The sequence below is a fragment of the Cricetulus griseus genome, chromosome 3 (assembly GCF_003668045.3).
Source record: "Cricetulus griseus strain 17A/GY chromosome 3, alternate assembly CriGri-PICRH-1.0, whole genome shotgun sequence".
Taxonomy (NCBI): domain Eukaryota; kingdom Metazoa; phylum Chordata; class Mammalia; order Rodentia; family Cricetidae; genus Cricetulus; species Cricetulus griseus.
Genome location: NC_048596.1, coordinates 218,994,371 through 219,011,262, shown reverse-complemented (window position 1 = coordinate 219,011,262; position 16,892 = coordinate 218,994,371). Strand labels below are relative to the sequence as shown.

The 16,892-nt window shown below is 38.6% G+C and overlaps 1 protein-coding gene across 7 annotated transcripts in view; it reads right to left on the bottom strand.

Moving 5' to 3' along the window:
• Trdmt1 (tRNA aspartic acid methyltransferase 1) overlaps window positions 1–16,892 on the bottom strand; it is a 49,672-nt gene extending 32,780 nt beyond the window's left edge. For 5 of the 7 annotated variants that reach the window (XM_027405243.2, XM_035442814.1, XM_035442812.1 and 2 more), the window contains exon 1: window positions 5,003–5,147. In XM_027405243.2, coding sequence (XP_027261044.1) covers window positions 5,003–5,066 — 64 coding nt within the window. In that variant the 5' untranslated portion in view covers window positions 5,067–5,147. Of the gene's footprint in view, window positions 1–5,002; window positions 5,148–16,750 lie in introns of those variants that run through there. The other 2 variants (XM_035442816.1, XM_035442815.1) reach the window with 1 other exon arrangement.

The following is a 16,892-nucleotide window of genomic DNA, read 5'->3' as shown; positions in this document are numbered from 1 at the left end:
TGTTTATTTTATTAGGTATAAATTAGTTTTAGAGACATGCTCTCACTATGTAGCCCATGCTAGCCTTAAACTCTTATCCCCTGGCACATATTCTGCAAGTTGGAATAACAGGCATGCTCCACCATGACCCAGAAAATGTACTACTTTTACAATCAGTACAAAGCAAACAAACACATTAACTTTTCTGATATGTGAATAAAAGAATTCAATGGTCTTTTTGTTATGAGCCTGAGAAATAAGAAGAAAATATCAAAGATAAGCAACAAAAGATACTCCTCAAAACACATCTTTTAGGCTGTGAACACACACATAAGCAACAGTAAAGCAATGCATGACATGATCCCACTGACACAATGAAAAGAAAAAAAATAAAAGTTAAAATTTTTATAGTCCTTTGCGGAGAGGAAAACAATTAATGTTTACATGCAAAATTCAAGGGAAATAAACTATGTAAATAGTGAACAAGTAATGTAAACACCTGGGATCCAGTCCATTTGCTTTGAGGGAACAGAATAATTTGGTAAATGCCCCACCACTATAAAATGTTTACAGTGTTCTGTGTAAAATATTATAATGTTTTGTCAATAATCAATACTTTCACAATGTTTGACATATTCAGGTAAAAGTCAAATGAAAACTACAGGAGAGCACAAAATAGTATTTCATCTCCAGTTAACTATTAAAACTGCCATAAAATATAACTACAGGAGCAGGAGAGATGGCTCAGTGGTTAAGGGCAATTACTACTCTTCCCGTTCCTAGCACCTTTGTTGGATGGCTCACAACCCCCTGTAACACCAGCACCAGGAAATCTAACAACCTCTAATTGCTTCCTCCAGCGTGTGTGTGTGTGTGTGTGTGTGTGTGTGTGTGTGTGTGTGTGTGTGCGCGTGTGTGTGTAACATATATAATATATAAACAATTATGGTATCACTCATAAAATTCTCCCAAACTAACCTCTGAAAATTCCATTTCAATTTATCATTCTGAGTTCTGTTTGCTTAATAGTTAATTCTTTTTGGAAGCATATATCTTTCATCAATATTAAGTTGGCATTTCAAACTCTATAATACAAAATGTTACAAAGTTAACATAATTGTGATCTTATTTTATCAATAAGGAAACACCAGAGTGAAACCAGTTAACTGGGGGTGGGGAGAGAAGAAAACATTTACTTAGTACCTTTATACTTCTTACATCTTTTTCTTAACTCTTACAATGTAGTCCATCTCATAGATAAGGCATCTACACTCAAGTTTTCACACAAGCATTATGGATTCAATTATCATTCATCTGACTTCAAAATAAAGGCATGATTTTATCTCTCAAAGAAAGACATGATATTGGAAGGCCAGGTGTTGTTTTTTAACAAAATCTCAATTGTTTGATTTTACCAATAAAGACTTGGGAGCCAGATGCTGGAGTGAAAGCCTGCTAGCTCAGAGAGGTAGAAAAGGCACCCAGCTGACCTGCCTCCTCTGCATTTGTCCTAGAAGCCTGTCCTGTCTGTCCATCCGTTCCTCCCCCAAACAAATATACCCAGATTCATAGTACCTCTACTCCCTGTTCATCTCTCTATCCATCTTCCTGACTCCCTCTTACTCTCCTTGGGCTTTTAATTAATAATCTTATGTTTACTTCCTGTCAACTGGTTGCCTACTGTTGACCTATGGTTGACTTCATTTAACCCAGTTTACAATATTCAAGCAGAAATCTCCTGGATTAAAGGTGTGTGCTAGGGCTGAGCCACACCACAACTAGAAACAGGCTATTCCGATAAATAACACAATCTTGGGGTTCATTCCCAGAATGATCAAATATCCTTCAACAGTCAGTCAACTTTAAATATTTATCAATGTCTTCCAAAGATATTTTTAAACAATATGTAATAATTTTCTGGCTCATGAACAACAATAAGTTGCTCCATATGTATTGAGTACTTCCTACATTTTAAGCACTATGTAAATGCCTTGTCCGTATGTGCATGTGTGTGCTCGGGTATGAGCTTGTGTCCGAATGTGTCCATGCGCACAGAGACCACAGCAGGACGTTGAGTGTCTTCCTCTATTGCTTTTTATGTTAATGCTTTGAGACACAGTCTCCAGTGAAGCAGATGTCATTTTCAGCCGACCAGTAAGCTCTTAGGATCCACTTGTCTTCCCCTTGGAATGCTGTGCCTCCAGGTACACATAACCATACCCAGCTTTTTTCATGGGTGCTTGGGTTTAAACTCAGGTCCTCTGGCTTGGTGAACAAGTGTTCTTGCCCCCTGAGCCAACTCCAAGACCTATAAATACTTCTTAAAAATGAATTTATACTCTTAAAACTCCCTTCTGATATAGAGGTTATTTCTGTGGAAGATTCTGTTGTTTTTATGGAAGATACTGAAGCAGAACACATTTGAGGTTTGCCCATTCTTAAGTATATACCCAGGAGAATACAAAGCAAGAATCCAAACAGATACTTATATGCCAGTATTCAGAAAGACATTATTCACAATAGCAAATAGGCTGAAAATTTTAGATATCTAATAATTAAAAAATAAACAAGACTGTTATATATATATATACCAATATATTATTCATCTGTAAAAGGAATGAGGTATTGGCACATAATACAACATAGATGAGCTTTGTAAGCACTACATGAAGTGTTAAAATAAGCCAGACATCAAAGGATAGTTAGCTGATTCCACTTATGAGATACCTAGAATAGATAATTCATAGGTCAAAGTAGAATGGAGACTTCAGTAGCTTGAGGACAGGGGATGGGAGTGCAGAGATATTTCTAAGTGGATGCAATGCTTCTGTCTGGGATACTGAAAATATTTTGAAAGCTAATATTGGTAATGCTTGTAGGAATCTATAAACACAATTGCTGTTGCTGAACTGTACACTCAAACACAAAGTGATACATTTTGGTATAGATACACATTTACAACAATAAAATGTCCCATTGCAAACATTGTCTAGAAGTAGACAAATGGGCATTTAACATTCTTACTACTGCTCTTCTTCAAGTAAGTTAGTGAATGGAACCAATGATGGCAACACAAAATGGTTAAAAGATCTGATAGACAGACCTAAGTTGGGATACTGGGTCTACCACTAAGCTAGCTTATTACAGAGTCAGAACAGGTCCTGACATGATAAAAGCCAAAGCTTTTTGTCATTGTTATTAATCTTTATTAGCTACATAAATACGAGGAAACACCAGAGTGTATTTCATTACAGATCAATTTAAAACTGAAGTTCCTCAAATAGATAAACACTAGAAAAATATTTTCATTAATATGATCAAGACCTCTTTTATAAGCAAACCTCAAACCAAGAATGTAGGGAGATAAAAGCTGCTTTGGATAACAGGGCAGACATCTCTTAATAGGCCATATATTAACTAACATAAGATGGGTGAAAAAAAATCTATCACAGAAAAGTCTGGGTATGAAATACCCCAAGTGGCAAAAGCAGAAAAAGTAAAGGCTAGAACTAAGAAGGGACTTAGAAGAGGGAAGGAACACAGATAGCCTACCGAACCCACTGAGCATAGACAGACAGGAGGGCAGCTGGGTAGCAAGAAAACAGAGCTCATAGTCGAGATAAGAAATGACTGTGATTCTAACCTTCATTGTTGGATGAATTAATCCAAAATTCATAAGCACATCTTAAGAAAAAAAGAATCAAGATTTAAATTCAAGGATTTATTTGCAGCACATTGTGTTTGGGGTAAAAAAAAAACTTAGGAGAAATCTACAAGTTCAAAATGTATTATATAGATTATAATAAAGTACTAAGTGGCTTTTAAAATTGTGTTAATTAAAAAACTTTCAAGATATGGGGGAAATGCTAACACTATATGACTGTGCAAAATAATAAAGCAGATAGTACAAGTTTCTCTAACTTGCTTAATTTTAATACGATAAATGAATGTAAAGACCAGAAAAATAAGTAGTAAAACATGCAATATTTCTAACCTAAGATAGATTCAAGAGGCAATGTTGTTGAAAAACATGTAAAAGCACAAACCACTAGAAACTGTATGCTTCTTAGCCTATCATTACTTGTGGTACTAAAAAGGGAAGCAGAGAAGTTTCTGTTTTGTCCTTGCCTTAGCAACTTGAGAACACACACACAGACACACACACACACACACACACACACACACACACACACACACACACACACACACACTAAAGCTTGTCACTACATATAGGTGTCTAGCATACGGTACATGGCAATGGTGTTCACAAAATAAGTGTTTTTGAGTCAATATCACGAAAAGTGGATAGATGGAAAAGAAACTAAACATCCTCAAAATGAAGGCAACAGCAACCTAATTTCTAAATAGCTACAATGTGTCAGGCACCTCACTCTATCTTTAATTCTCGAGGTGCCTTTCTGGAAGTTCTATTTCACACATTCAAAACCAAGCAACAGGTTCGAAAAATCTAAGGCCAAAGTTGCACTACTGCAAAATTTGATCCCAGTTCTCTGCCTTCTGGGTAGGCCTTTAGAAAGCACAGACTTTCTTTCCACAGACTTAAAAACCATGCTCCCTCCCCCTTTTGCTTCCCCTACATCCTAATACTTGAAAATTTCTATCTTGAATTGTAGTTATGGGCTTGCTCCAACCAAACTCCGTTTTCGTGACTTCCTCCGGGGTCAGCGACAGCCAGCCTAGAGTTTGGACCTTGGCAGTGGACAAAGGGCTCGCCTTGTCCCTTAACTTTGAACCAAATTAGGTTCATTTGACTTCACAGGCCCAAGAATTCTGCCTCACAAACAGTACTCTGGGGCTCCCAGTCCGCTTAGGCTACAAAGCTTGGGGCCAGAGTAGGGGAGTCGCTGCCTTGAGGGGCGGTCCAGGGCGGCGCTGAGGTGGTTTCCAGGGCAACCGAGGTCGGCTACTACCAGGTCCCGCCCCGCAGCTCCGCCCCTCGGCGGCGCGATAGCCGGAACCGGAGGTCCCGAGTGAATCTGAGAAGTTTTCTGTCCGCTCTCACCTCGCAGCGCGTGGTGCATGCCACCAATGCCACTGTAGAGCTCCAGGACACGCAGAGGTTCCATCCCTTCGCCACCGCGACCGCGGCCTGGAAACTAGGCCTACCGGTCCTCCGCTTCTCTTACCCCCCCCGCCCGCTCCGCCCACTTCGCTTCTAGTTCCGCGCCTTTTCAGTTCCCCAACCTCCTGTTGCTCAGGCTGCAGACTAAGATAGCTGCTTGGAGCCTTGGGGCTGGCAGGGGTGAGGAAGGGGACAAAGGACATTCAACTATTAATAAGGCCTACCAAGTGAGAGGCAGCCTCTTCGTAGCCTGATTTGTGCTTTGCCTTCCTTGTTTGTTGTTTTTATGTGGCCTTGAGGGAGAAACTCCTCAGTAGAGAGCTTTGAAGTGAATTGCTGACTAGAGTCATTTCTGGTTGCCCCATATCCCCACCCCCCAAGCGGGCTCCTTTTGTTCTTTTGAAGTCTGAACTGATCAAACATTTCTATGAGGACTCAAGCACATATGTTTCCTGGTGTGTCTGTGTTAGAGTAGAGAGTTAAATCCTGGCTACTTTCTCTAGGGGTGTGATTCTCACTTTGGAATTAAATTTTACCAGGCTCTTCCCTAAAGCAGGCTCCGGAATTAAGTACTTACAGCAGAGCCCTGGAGGTGCATTAATAATATAAAGGATCCTGGCTATAAATAATAATAGAATTAATTCTATTTTACCTTGGGAAATACCCCCAACATAGGCTGTTTTTTCTTTCTTTTATTGAATTCTTTTTTCTCACATAATATATCCGGATTACAGTTTCCCCTCTCTCTACTTCTATCTCCCCCCCATCTCCCTCTCATTCAGATCCACCCCTTCCCTGTCTCTAATCAGAAAACAATTAGGCTTCTATAGGATAATAATAAAATAAGATAAAAACAAAAGCTAACACATTGATATTGAGCAAAGAAAAAAAAAAAGAGCCCAAGAGAAGGCACAAGAAACAGACCTACTTATTTGCACTCTCATAAAAACACTAAATTGGAAATTATAATATATATGCAAAGGACCTTAGTAGGTAAAAAAGAAGAAAAATATATAAATAAAATTAAAATATTAAGATAATTTAAAAAAAACGGAAGGAAGAACCCTGACACAACATTTAGAGACAGGGAAACTCCAAAGGTGCCATTGAGTGCATTTTCTGTTGGCCATTTACTGCTGGGCATGCAGCCTACCTTTAAGAATAGTTTGTTTCCCCAGTGAGACTCCCTTGGAGGAAACTACATTTTCATTTGCAAGTGGTAATTAGTTGGAAATTAGTTCTGGGTTAAGAAGGTACTCTACACACTAGAAATAAAAACACCAACCCAGCATCAAACCTTTCAGTCTATCATTCTGTCCTTCCTGCAAGTTATGTTAGTGCAATGGTGGCACAAATTCTGTGAGAGTAACCAGCCAATATCTGATTTGACTGAAGGACCACTCCATGAGATATAACCCATACCCAACACTGCTGGGTGACCAGGAACTAAATACTACTGTTCTAAAAATTAATTAATTTTTCAAAATGACCCACTATGCTATTAACATCACACAGCCACCTTTTCTAGGCCTCCAAGTATTAGGGCTATGTTCCTCAATATACAGTTCCAGGTTGATTTGTGGAGGCTCCACCTTACACTGAGACTAAGTAGCCATTTGGAGTAAAGGAAATATTCTTACTGTGAAGAGGGGCATCTAGGTTGTTTCCAGGTGCTGGCTATTACAAATAATGCTTCTAGTCAGGCGGTAGTGGCACCTGCCTTTAATCCGAGTATTTCGGAGGTAGAGGCAGGTGAATCTCCATGGGTTGCAGATCTACAGAGAAAGTTCCAGGACAGGCTCTAAAACTACACTGAAAAAAACGCTGTCCTGAACTCCCCTCCCACCTGCAAAAAAAATAAAAATAAAAAATAAAAAAGCTTCTGTGAACATAGTTGAGCAAATGTCCTTGAGGTATGATTGCACATCCTTTGGGTATATGCCAAAGAGTGGTATTGCTGGGTGTGAAGGTAGATCGATTCCCAATTTTATGAGAAACTGCCATACTGATTTCCAAAGTGGCTGTATAAGTTTGCACTCCCAACATCAATGGAGGAGTTTTCCCCTCACTCTTTATCCTCTCCAGCATAAGCTGTCATCTGTGTTTTTGATCTTAGCTATTCTGATTTGTATAAGAAGTTATCTCAGAGTCATTTTGATTTGCATTTCCCTGATGGCTAAGGATGTTGAGCAATTTTTGCAGTGACCCATAGCCAAGCATTGGGCTGAGCTCCTGGAGTTTTGTTGAAGAGAGAAAGAAGTGATCACATGAACAAGGGAGGTCAAGATCACGATGGGGAAAACCACAGAGACAGCTGGCGGGAGCTAGTAGGAGTTCACAGACTATGAACTGACAGCTGGGGAACCTTCATGGGACAGAATTAGACCCTCTGAATGTGGGTGACAGTTATGTGGCTTGTTCTGTTGTGGGGACCCTGGCAGTGGGACCAGGACCTATCCCAGGTGCATGAACTGGCTTTTTGGAGCCCATTTCCTATGGTGGGATACCTTGCTCAGCCTTGATACGAGGGCGGAGGGGGGGGCCCGAGGTCTTGGTCCTGTCTCAACTCAACTTGGTATGCTAGACTTTGTTGACTCCCCAAGGAAAGCCTTACCCCCTCTGAGAAATGGATGGGGCCAGGGTTGGCTGGGAAGAAGGGAACTGGGGGATGGGAGAATGGAAGGGAGGAGGAACTGTTGGTATATAAAATGAAAAAAAAACTTTTTTAAACTTAAAAATATGTGTTTTGGATTCCTAAATAGGTTCACATCTCAAGAGACAACACCCTGCTTATGCCAATTTTAGAAAAGATCAAGTAGCGTTTACACTAAAGAAGAATTGTTCTAATAGATTGCAGAGGAAATGAGAAAGTCATCATTTAGAATAAATTAACAATAACTATCCTCAAGAGAGGAAATTATATTCAGAAGAAATGTTCGGAAGTTACTTTCATAGTATGCTCTGTACTGACTTTGAAGAAATGATTCTATAATGAATTGTGTTATGGACAAGAATGCAATCTCAAGAGTCAGAATACAGATAGGAATGACAGCCTTACATTTCCTTCCAATGTGGTATGAGGAGAGTCATTTAACCTCTCTGAGACTAAGAGAACATAAAAAAAACAGCAATAATAGTACACAGGGTTTTAAATATCCAATGATGATTAAAAATACTTAGCTTAACATTATTATTTGGAGATAAAATGCCCTCAAGTGTTATGTGTAGAAGGATTGCTTCCTGTTGGTGTTGGTACTATTAAGAAGTGATAGGAACACAAGGATGCTGACTTTGTCAATAGACTGTTCATAGGCGAATGGACCATTAGGTTGTGAGGACTAAGTGGAAGGGTTTCTGTCTTCGACACGCACATCTTTTTCCTGGCCCCTTCCTATCTTTCTTCTGCTTCCTGGACATCATAAAGTGAACAGCTTCCTCATGTTTCCAACTTCTATGATGTTCTCCCTCACCTCAGAATTAAAGCAATGGCAATGGCTCCAGCCACCCTTTGCCCGAAACTGTGAAACTAAGTGACATTTTGTATTCAAACCATTAATTAACAGTTAGACACTGAATGTCAACTGAACACAACTATCAACTGGACATAGTCTAGAGTCACTTGAGAAGGAGTCTCAATTGAGGCATTGCCCAGATCAGATTGACCTGTAGGCATGTCTGTGGCAGATTGTTTTGATTATTAGTTGATGTAGGAGGGCCCAGCCCACAATGGGCAGCTCCATTCCCTGGGCAGGTGGCCCTAAGCTGTATTTTAAAAGCCAGATAAACATGAACCTGAGAGCCAGCAAGCAGCCTTCCCCCATAGTTTCTACTTCAGGCTTCGACTCGAGTTTCTACCTGATTTTCCTTGATGATTGGTTATGATCCAGAAATGTAAATAGCACTGTAGCCTCTCTTCCCCTAAGTTACATCTAGTCAGTATTTTCACACAACAGAAAGGAAACTAAACATTGTTTTAAAATAGGGATCTCAAAAACAATGGAAAAAAGGAATTCAAGAGCAATTTTTCAGCCAAACATTCTGTCTCATTTCCAGGGTCCAGTTGCCTTGTTGATAGATTGTCACCTAAGAAAAGAAACAGGAAAGAAAATATGTTGTATCCAGGACAGGATAAACTCTCAAGAGAAAAAGACCAGATGGAAAATGAACTTCCTGGTGACTTTAAGGATAAGTAATTTCCTGCTGAAAAGTATATTCTACAATATACAGCTGTGAATATTACCATCTCCTGCTTCCCACAAAAAGAAAAGTGACACATTTTAAAAGGAAACTTAATTTCTCTGAAAATGTAGAAACCATGAGCCTGATTGCTTACTTCAGTTATAGGTTATGATACTGATTTTGTTCTTTGACATTTCTGAAATTCCTAGTTGAAAAATGTGTCATGCAAATTTTAAGGATTATGTTTTAGTAAAAATAATGGGGTCTGTCTTTAAAACCTTTTTCATGGGTTCACAGAAAGTTTGAGCTAGAAGGCACCTTAATAATTATTTGATCTAGTGTTTTTCCTGCTACTTCTTAGAGATAGAACTTTTTTCAAAAGAATTTTTATTTAGAATCAGTGTAAAGAGCTATGGTAAAACTGAACAAGTGCACATAGAGATACATGGAGATACACATAGACATACATATATACACACACACAGAAATGTACACATAGAAACATACATGCCTAAGAACAGAATAGACACACAGACATGTATACATAGAGACACAATGCACACAGAGACACAAATGCACATAGACACATGTATACATACACACATACATAAGCACATGTACACACATGCACACACATGTACACACACACACACACACACACACACACACACACACACACACCTACCCTGCGGTTGAAGCACTAATGCTAACACAGTGAGAATAATACCTTATCACCTCTTCTACCCCATCTGTCTTGTGGCTACCTCTAAATGACTTCATGGGAACTGGGTTGTAAATCACTGATTTAACCCAGCCTGAGCTGTCGAGATAAAATAAGGAGACTCTGAAAGCTTGTGAATCATGCCTGATGCCACTGCTGTGGGGAGAACCTGGAAGTCCAGCTCATGATGCACCAGAATCTTTTCTACAGCCCTTTTATTTCTCTACCCATATTTACTGAAGTGTGTGTGTGTGTGTGTGTGTGTGTGTGTGTGTGTGTGTGTGTGTGTGTGTGCACCCACATGCATGGCAATAAGATGTCAATCAGCAAGAGTTGATTCTCTCCTTCCATTACATGGACATCTGAGATTAAACCCATGTCATTAGGCTTGAAAGCAATCTCCTTTACCTGCTGAACCATCTTGTGTGTCCTCTTTGTATTTCCTAAATGGCTTGCCACAAGTGATTTAGCCCATTATTTCTAATAATACTATATTACATTGCCAAAAGGAATGTGTAGTTCAGTGATAGAGTAATAGCTTGCCTAGCATGCACAAGGCCCGGTGTTCAATTCCCAGCATACACACACAAACACCACACACACACACACACACACACACACACACACACACACACACACTGCCCCAAAGGATATATTACCAAGAGGTCAATCTGTGAGTTACTTAACAAGACATCTTCCCTTATTATATCCTATTTACAGCCTTCATTCTTCCAAGTGGGGGAAATATGGCAAATGTTGGAACCACAGAAAAGAGCCTCATGGCATCAAGAGCTGTTACTTCTTTGCTCTAGTAAATTCACTTGAGCATTTAGAGCCCATTAAAGGTAACCAACATTCAAGCAGACCCAGCAGTGTGTGGAAAAAGAAACACTCTCATGCACGCAGACTCCAGAAAACTTCTGTTCTTCATATTTTTCATCTTCAGTTTATTGGATACATCATCAAAACTGATAAACTACAACCCAAAGAAAGATCCCATACAAGAGTTGTCTATTTTGCCCTTGTTTTTTAGGTATTAGTTTAGATACACAGCAGTGTTATTTGACATCATTTGCATATGCCCCAACAGTTACGTAAAACAATTTAATTGCAACAGCACTTCCTTATAACTGGCTTCATTACATCCCTCTACTCGATATAAGAAAAGCTTATATTCCTTTTAATTTGTTAAAAGTGATATGTTTAACTTTCCAAGTAACCCATGTGAGTCTAAAACAAACATAGCTTTTTCCTCAAAACTGCTTTCCATACTTGCTACACAGAGACTGTCAATCCCTTATTTTGCAGCATCAACTTTTTCCTGAAGCTGGACTCTGAGTTCCTCCTTTCCATCTTAGGTAGTCCCTACTAAGTTAAAATATCTAAATTCCCCAAAGGGACTTGGACTAAGTGGCTAAAATCAGCCACATTTCTATAGATGGCAGAAGAATGTTCTACTAACAAACTGACATTAAGTCCAACAACGTTCACTAATCTATTAGAAGGGCAGAGAAGGCTGGGCAGTGGTGGCACACACCTTTAATCCCAGCACTTGAGAGTCAGACACAGGCAGATCTCTGGGAGTTCCAGGCCAGTCTGGGCCAGTCTGGTCTACAGAGTGAGTTCCAGGACAGGCTCCAAAGCTACACAGAGAAACCATGTCTTGAGCCATCCCCCCCCCCAAAAAAGAGGATAGAGATTATTAAAATTTAATATTGATCTTTTTAACTTTTTAAAATATGTGACTTTTAGAAAGTAAAAAGGCTGAGTGTTAGTTATTATGACAGTGCAAACCTGTAATCCCAGCATTCTGCTAGCTCAGGCAGATGGATGGCCATGAGGCATAGGCTACATAGCAAGATCCAAGTCAACCAATTCCTATTCTCAAAAAGGGATAATAACAGTAATAGTGGTAACAATAGCAAACACACACACACAAATGTAGAAGAATGATGGCTAGTGAGGTTCAGTGGTACAGTGCTTGTGTAGCCTATGCAGTGCCATGGGTTTAATCCATAGCACTGCAAGAAAACAAAAAGGAATAAAAAAAGAAAGAAAATGTTGTCATTTGCTCAATGTCACATGAGTTGATGTTCATCAGGTTAACAGATTCATTTGTAAATCACAGTCAGATTTTTGAAGAAGGAAAATGATATGATAGCACTAGCTATGAAAAATGTATGAACATCACCCACTAATAAAGGAGGAGAGGATAGCAGCGTGTATTTTGAGGAAGAATTTCACACTAGCAGTTCAAGATGATTCTGGTTAGGAAGGAATGTCAGGAATCTGCAGGGCACAGCTTTCTGAACTCCTTTCAGTTGAGAACAAATCCTAGAACAGGGTGGGGAGAGAATGAGAGAAAGAACGTTGCCTATATATCCTTGAAAAGTTTCTGGTTTTGAAAATGCAAATTACTTAATATCATTGATTTGATTCAGGATTTTAAAAAGTCTCTTAAAGGTACTGATACACACACACCAGAAATGCCCAGAATGTGGGAAATTCAATTTGAATTCCAGAGTCTCTCATCTGCTCAATCTCTCTCCATTTGGTTAGTGATAACACACTAATGCCATTGCACATCATTTAAAATATAGGGAAACACGTATAAAGAGAAAAGGAGATGTGAGATGCCTATGGCTGACATTTTAATGTTTCACCTTAATCTGCACTAATTATCTTTTACCCAAATCAAAATCTTGTACCTAACACACACACACACACACACACACACACACACACACACACACACACTCACACTCACACACACAATCTCAGCCTCTTCATATTGTATCATTATTGGCTCTGCACTTCATTAGACACACCAACTTTTACATATTATCTTTACTGCCTATTGTGAAGGATAAAACAAATAATGCAAGTGTATAAATAAAAGGACATCTTTTGTAAATCTCGAATGTCTCTTGTTTTCTCACAGCTGTTAATTTCACATATTCTGAGTGTGTTTTTCACCTTGTTTTGATGGCTCATAAAAATAAAAAATACATTTTCCTATTTTCTTAGTATTCAATATCTAGGAAATTCCTTCTGAACAAAAATTAGTATGAAGGAACATTCCTGACTTTAACATTCAATGATTTCTGATATTTTCATCAGGTACTCTAAAATTGGGGTGACTTTGTTAAAAAATATATAATTATTTCCTAAACTCGTGAACAGACTGATTTTCAGAAAGGGAAGAACCCTGAATCCTACCAGCAATGACAGGGACCTGTTGTCTTCTACATCCATTTAAACAAATGTTTTCTTTTACAAGCTAAAAGATGAAAAGCCATGTTTGTTCAACTTGTTTTGCATTGATATCAGGATGCTTATTCATTTATCAGCCATATGAAATTCTTTTATTTTGTCAATTATGATATTTGTCCTTTCCCTACTGGAATAATATGTATTTCTTACTCAATTATCACATTTTATTTTCATTTTTCACATGGCTGTTCACATATTAAAAACAATACCCACCCCATCATATTTCCATTTAGGTTTATTATGTTTTATGATCCACAAAATATTTCATTTTCTGAGTCAAATAAATGTACTCTTCCTCTGCCATCTACTCTGCTGTTTCAGCGTAGGAGGTCCTTCGGGAAAATGAGCAAAGTTCATGTCTACGGTTCTTCTCCATGCTTAATAAAGTGATTTTCATGCATAATTAATGTGATAAAATGAACTTTTCTATAAATATCTGGTTTTCTCTTCCATATTGGTTTATGATACTTTTTTTGAGAACCTATAACCTGAACCACATACTTGCACGAGACTTCTTCTTTCTTCCTGGTATGTCAGGAAGTGTGTGTGTGTGTGTGTGTGTGTATTTCCCTTTGAGAATTATCCCTATGTCTGCTGTTTTTCTTTTAAATTCATCTAAGTCTCCGTCTCTCCTTGAAAGGACAGATGACTTATTTACTAGTTGAAATAATACCAAGTTTAGACTCACTTTCACTAATGAAATGATTGTGAATCTCCCCCATTTCGTAAGAAATTGAAACATTCCACTGAAGCCAAATTAGTACACAAATAAACACAGATAACCTTTGTAATCATAAAATCTGCTGATGCACATAATTAGTCCCAACTCCTGGATGATGTCCGTATGTCAACATTCATGAAACTTCTTCAACCCACATCAAATAACAGATCCCAAGGACAAGATCTATAAATGGTAATGTCTGCGTTTTCAAAACTGCCTTCTCATATTTATTTGACTTTGTTTTCACAATGATTCTGTGAGTAGTTTTCATAATGTAATTTTTATAGAGAAGTGAAAATTGGAAGTTCATAAAATTACAGTTAAAAATAAGTAATGCATGACCAAATAAAACCTTAACATCATATAGATCACAGGGAAATTCAAATAAGCAGGTAATTTTTGTGTCAATTTCTAATCACTCCCTAGATGTCAGAAACTTTCTCAATCTTCATGGTTTTTATTTCTTGATACTCACAATACTTCACAGTGTCTCTCTTACATACACTGATTCCCTTGTCCCATTCCAATGATATAAGTCATGGAGAATGGTAATGCATATGGTCTTCAGCTGTAGAAACTGCAGTCTCAAGAGACAGATGCAGCTGGCTAAGTCAGTGGAATATAAGACTAGTATAGGATTTTATGAAGCTGTATTAAATTTCTGCCCTAGTATGGAAAGGAATGCATTTCTCAGGTAGTTCTTTCTTTCTTTCTTCCTTTCTTTCTTTTCTTTTCTTTCTTTCTTTCTTTCTTTCTTTCTTTCTTTCTTTCTTTTTTTTTTTGAGACAGCGTTTCTCTGTGTAGTTCTGGCTGTGTTAAAACTTGCTCTGTAGACCAGGCTGACCTTAAAGTCACAGAGATCCACCTACCTCTGCCCCTCAAGTGCTGGGGTTAAAGGTGTGCACCACCAATACCACCTGGCAGAATGCCGTTTTGTAAATAAAGCAATTATTCTAGAACTTCAGAACCATGTCATAGTATATATTATAATTATCTATTCATCTTGATTGCCACCTCTGAGATTCATGCAAGCAACTAGTCAACAAATTAAGGGCCAGACTTTTATTATTTATTTTCTATTTTGAATTCAATTAATGCCTTTTAAAAATACATTTTATGTTTTTGAGATAGGGCTTTGGGACGGTGGAAATGGCACTGTCAGTTAACTGCTTGCCTGGCAAGCCTGATGACCTGAGTTCAGATACCTAGAATCAGCATAAAATGTCAGGTATAGCTGGGTTTTCCTGTGGTCCCAATGCAGGAAGAGGGAGGCCTAAGACAGGAAGATTGTTAGCACTTAGTGGCTAACCTGTCAGTTGCCATCAATGAATTCCAGGTTCAGTGAAAGAATCTGTCCCAAAAGACATAAGTTTGAGTGAATAGGAACACACCTAATGGCAAACTTTCTCTTCCACACGTATGAGCACACGTGAATGCATACCCTCAACACTAACAAGTGATCCATGAAACACACACACACACACACACACACACACACACACACACACACACACACAGGGCTATCTAATATAGCCCAAGCTGACCTGCAATTCACTGTGTAGTGGAGGCTGGCTTTGAACTTTTGGTTCCCCTGCTTTTATTTCCCAAGTGCTTGGACTACAGACTACTGCTACGCCCACCCAAAGCCTGCTTTTTTTTTTTTTAATCGTTTTCTCCTTCCTTCATAAGCAAAGACTGGCCAGTTTCCCTCAATCTCCAACCACAACATGATTCATACTTAATATGCCCACGAACACCAATGATTCACTATGATCAAGATTCTCAGAATCACACTGATTCTTCTTAAAACACTGAGTACTGTCCCACCCAGGTTTGTCTGAGATGGGGACTGTTTCTAACAAATCCCCAGGTGGTATTTGCTGATGTTCATCATTAGGGTACCATTCTTGGAGAACTACTGCACTAGCACTTCCCCACAAGGGTTCTTTCCATAGCTTCCCTCCAGAAAAGGGTTCAGATGGCAAGACTCAGACACGTATCAACCACATGACTTGGCCTTACACTGGAAGCTTGTAACTGGAAGAAAAAGAGAAATGTTTGTCATGACACATTGCCTCTTTCAAGCTTTTCCAGCCACCAAATTAGAAACAGAAGAGTTCCAGGGAAAGCACCATGGTATGTGCTAAAGTAACACTGTCAAGATTTCAGGATCTTTGCGCATGGTTCTTGAAATCAGTTCTAATAGGGAGTCACCTCCACCATACTGGAGAGTGGTACCACAATGCTCCCAGCAAAGCCAAAGCCCAAGCCCAAGTCAGAGGATTCTTTAAGGGAGCTCAAAAGCCAGCTCACATTCTTGGCTTTTGGTTTGTTGTAACTGTCAATGGTAAGATTTTTTCCCTTGTAGCTATCCAGATATATTATTGAAGATCCATTCTTTAAAATAATATTTTTCTACAACTTCTCTAGTGTTTTTCACAGAAAAAAGTCAATTGTCAATAAGCAACATCTATGAAATCAAGTAGTTAGATTAAATTCTGGAGAGTCTGGCAAAGTAATATCCTTAGCATTTCTTTGTATAATTATCACCTCTACACACCACCCAGGGGAGATTTTTAATTCCATTTTTTATCTCTGTGGAGGAAAATAAGGTCTTTTATGCTATGTTATAAAACAACTCTGCATTCTAGTTATCATAAGTATGACTACAATTTCAAATAGCATATTACATTCAGCACAAAATGACTGATGGGAAATGTTATCTTATCTCTTGTTAGGAAATAAGTTTCTAGCAACCACATTAACACATTCACATATTGCAAGAACCACTGACCTTTTTATTCTGATCACCATGAGCCCATTGCATTATGACATATAGGTGAGCCAATGAATAATATGCCATCCAAATGTAGGTTGGTTTTTTTTTTTCTGCCTTAGTCCAAAGAAAGGAAAGGATCATAATGGTAAAGTTAGTG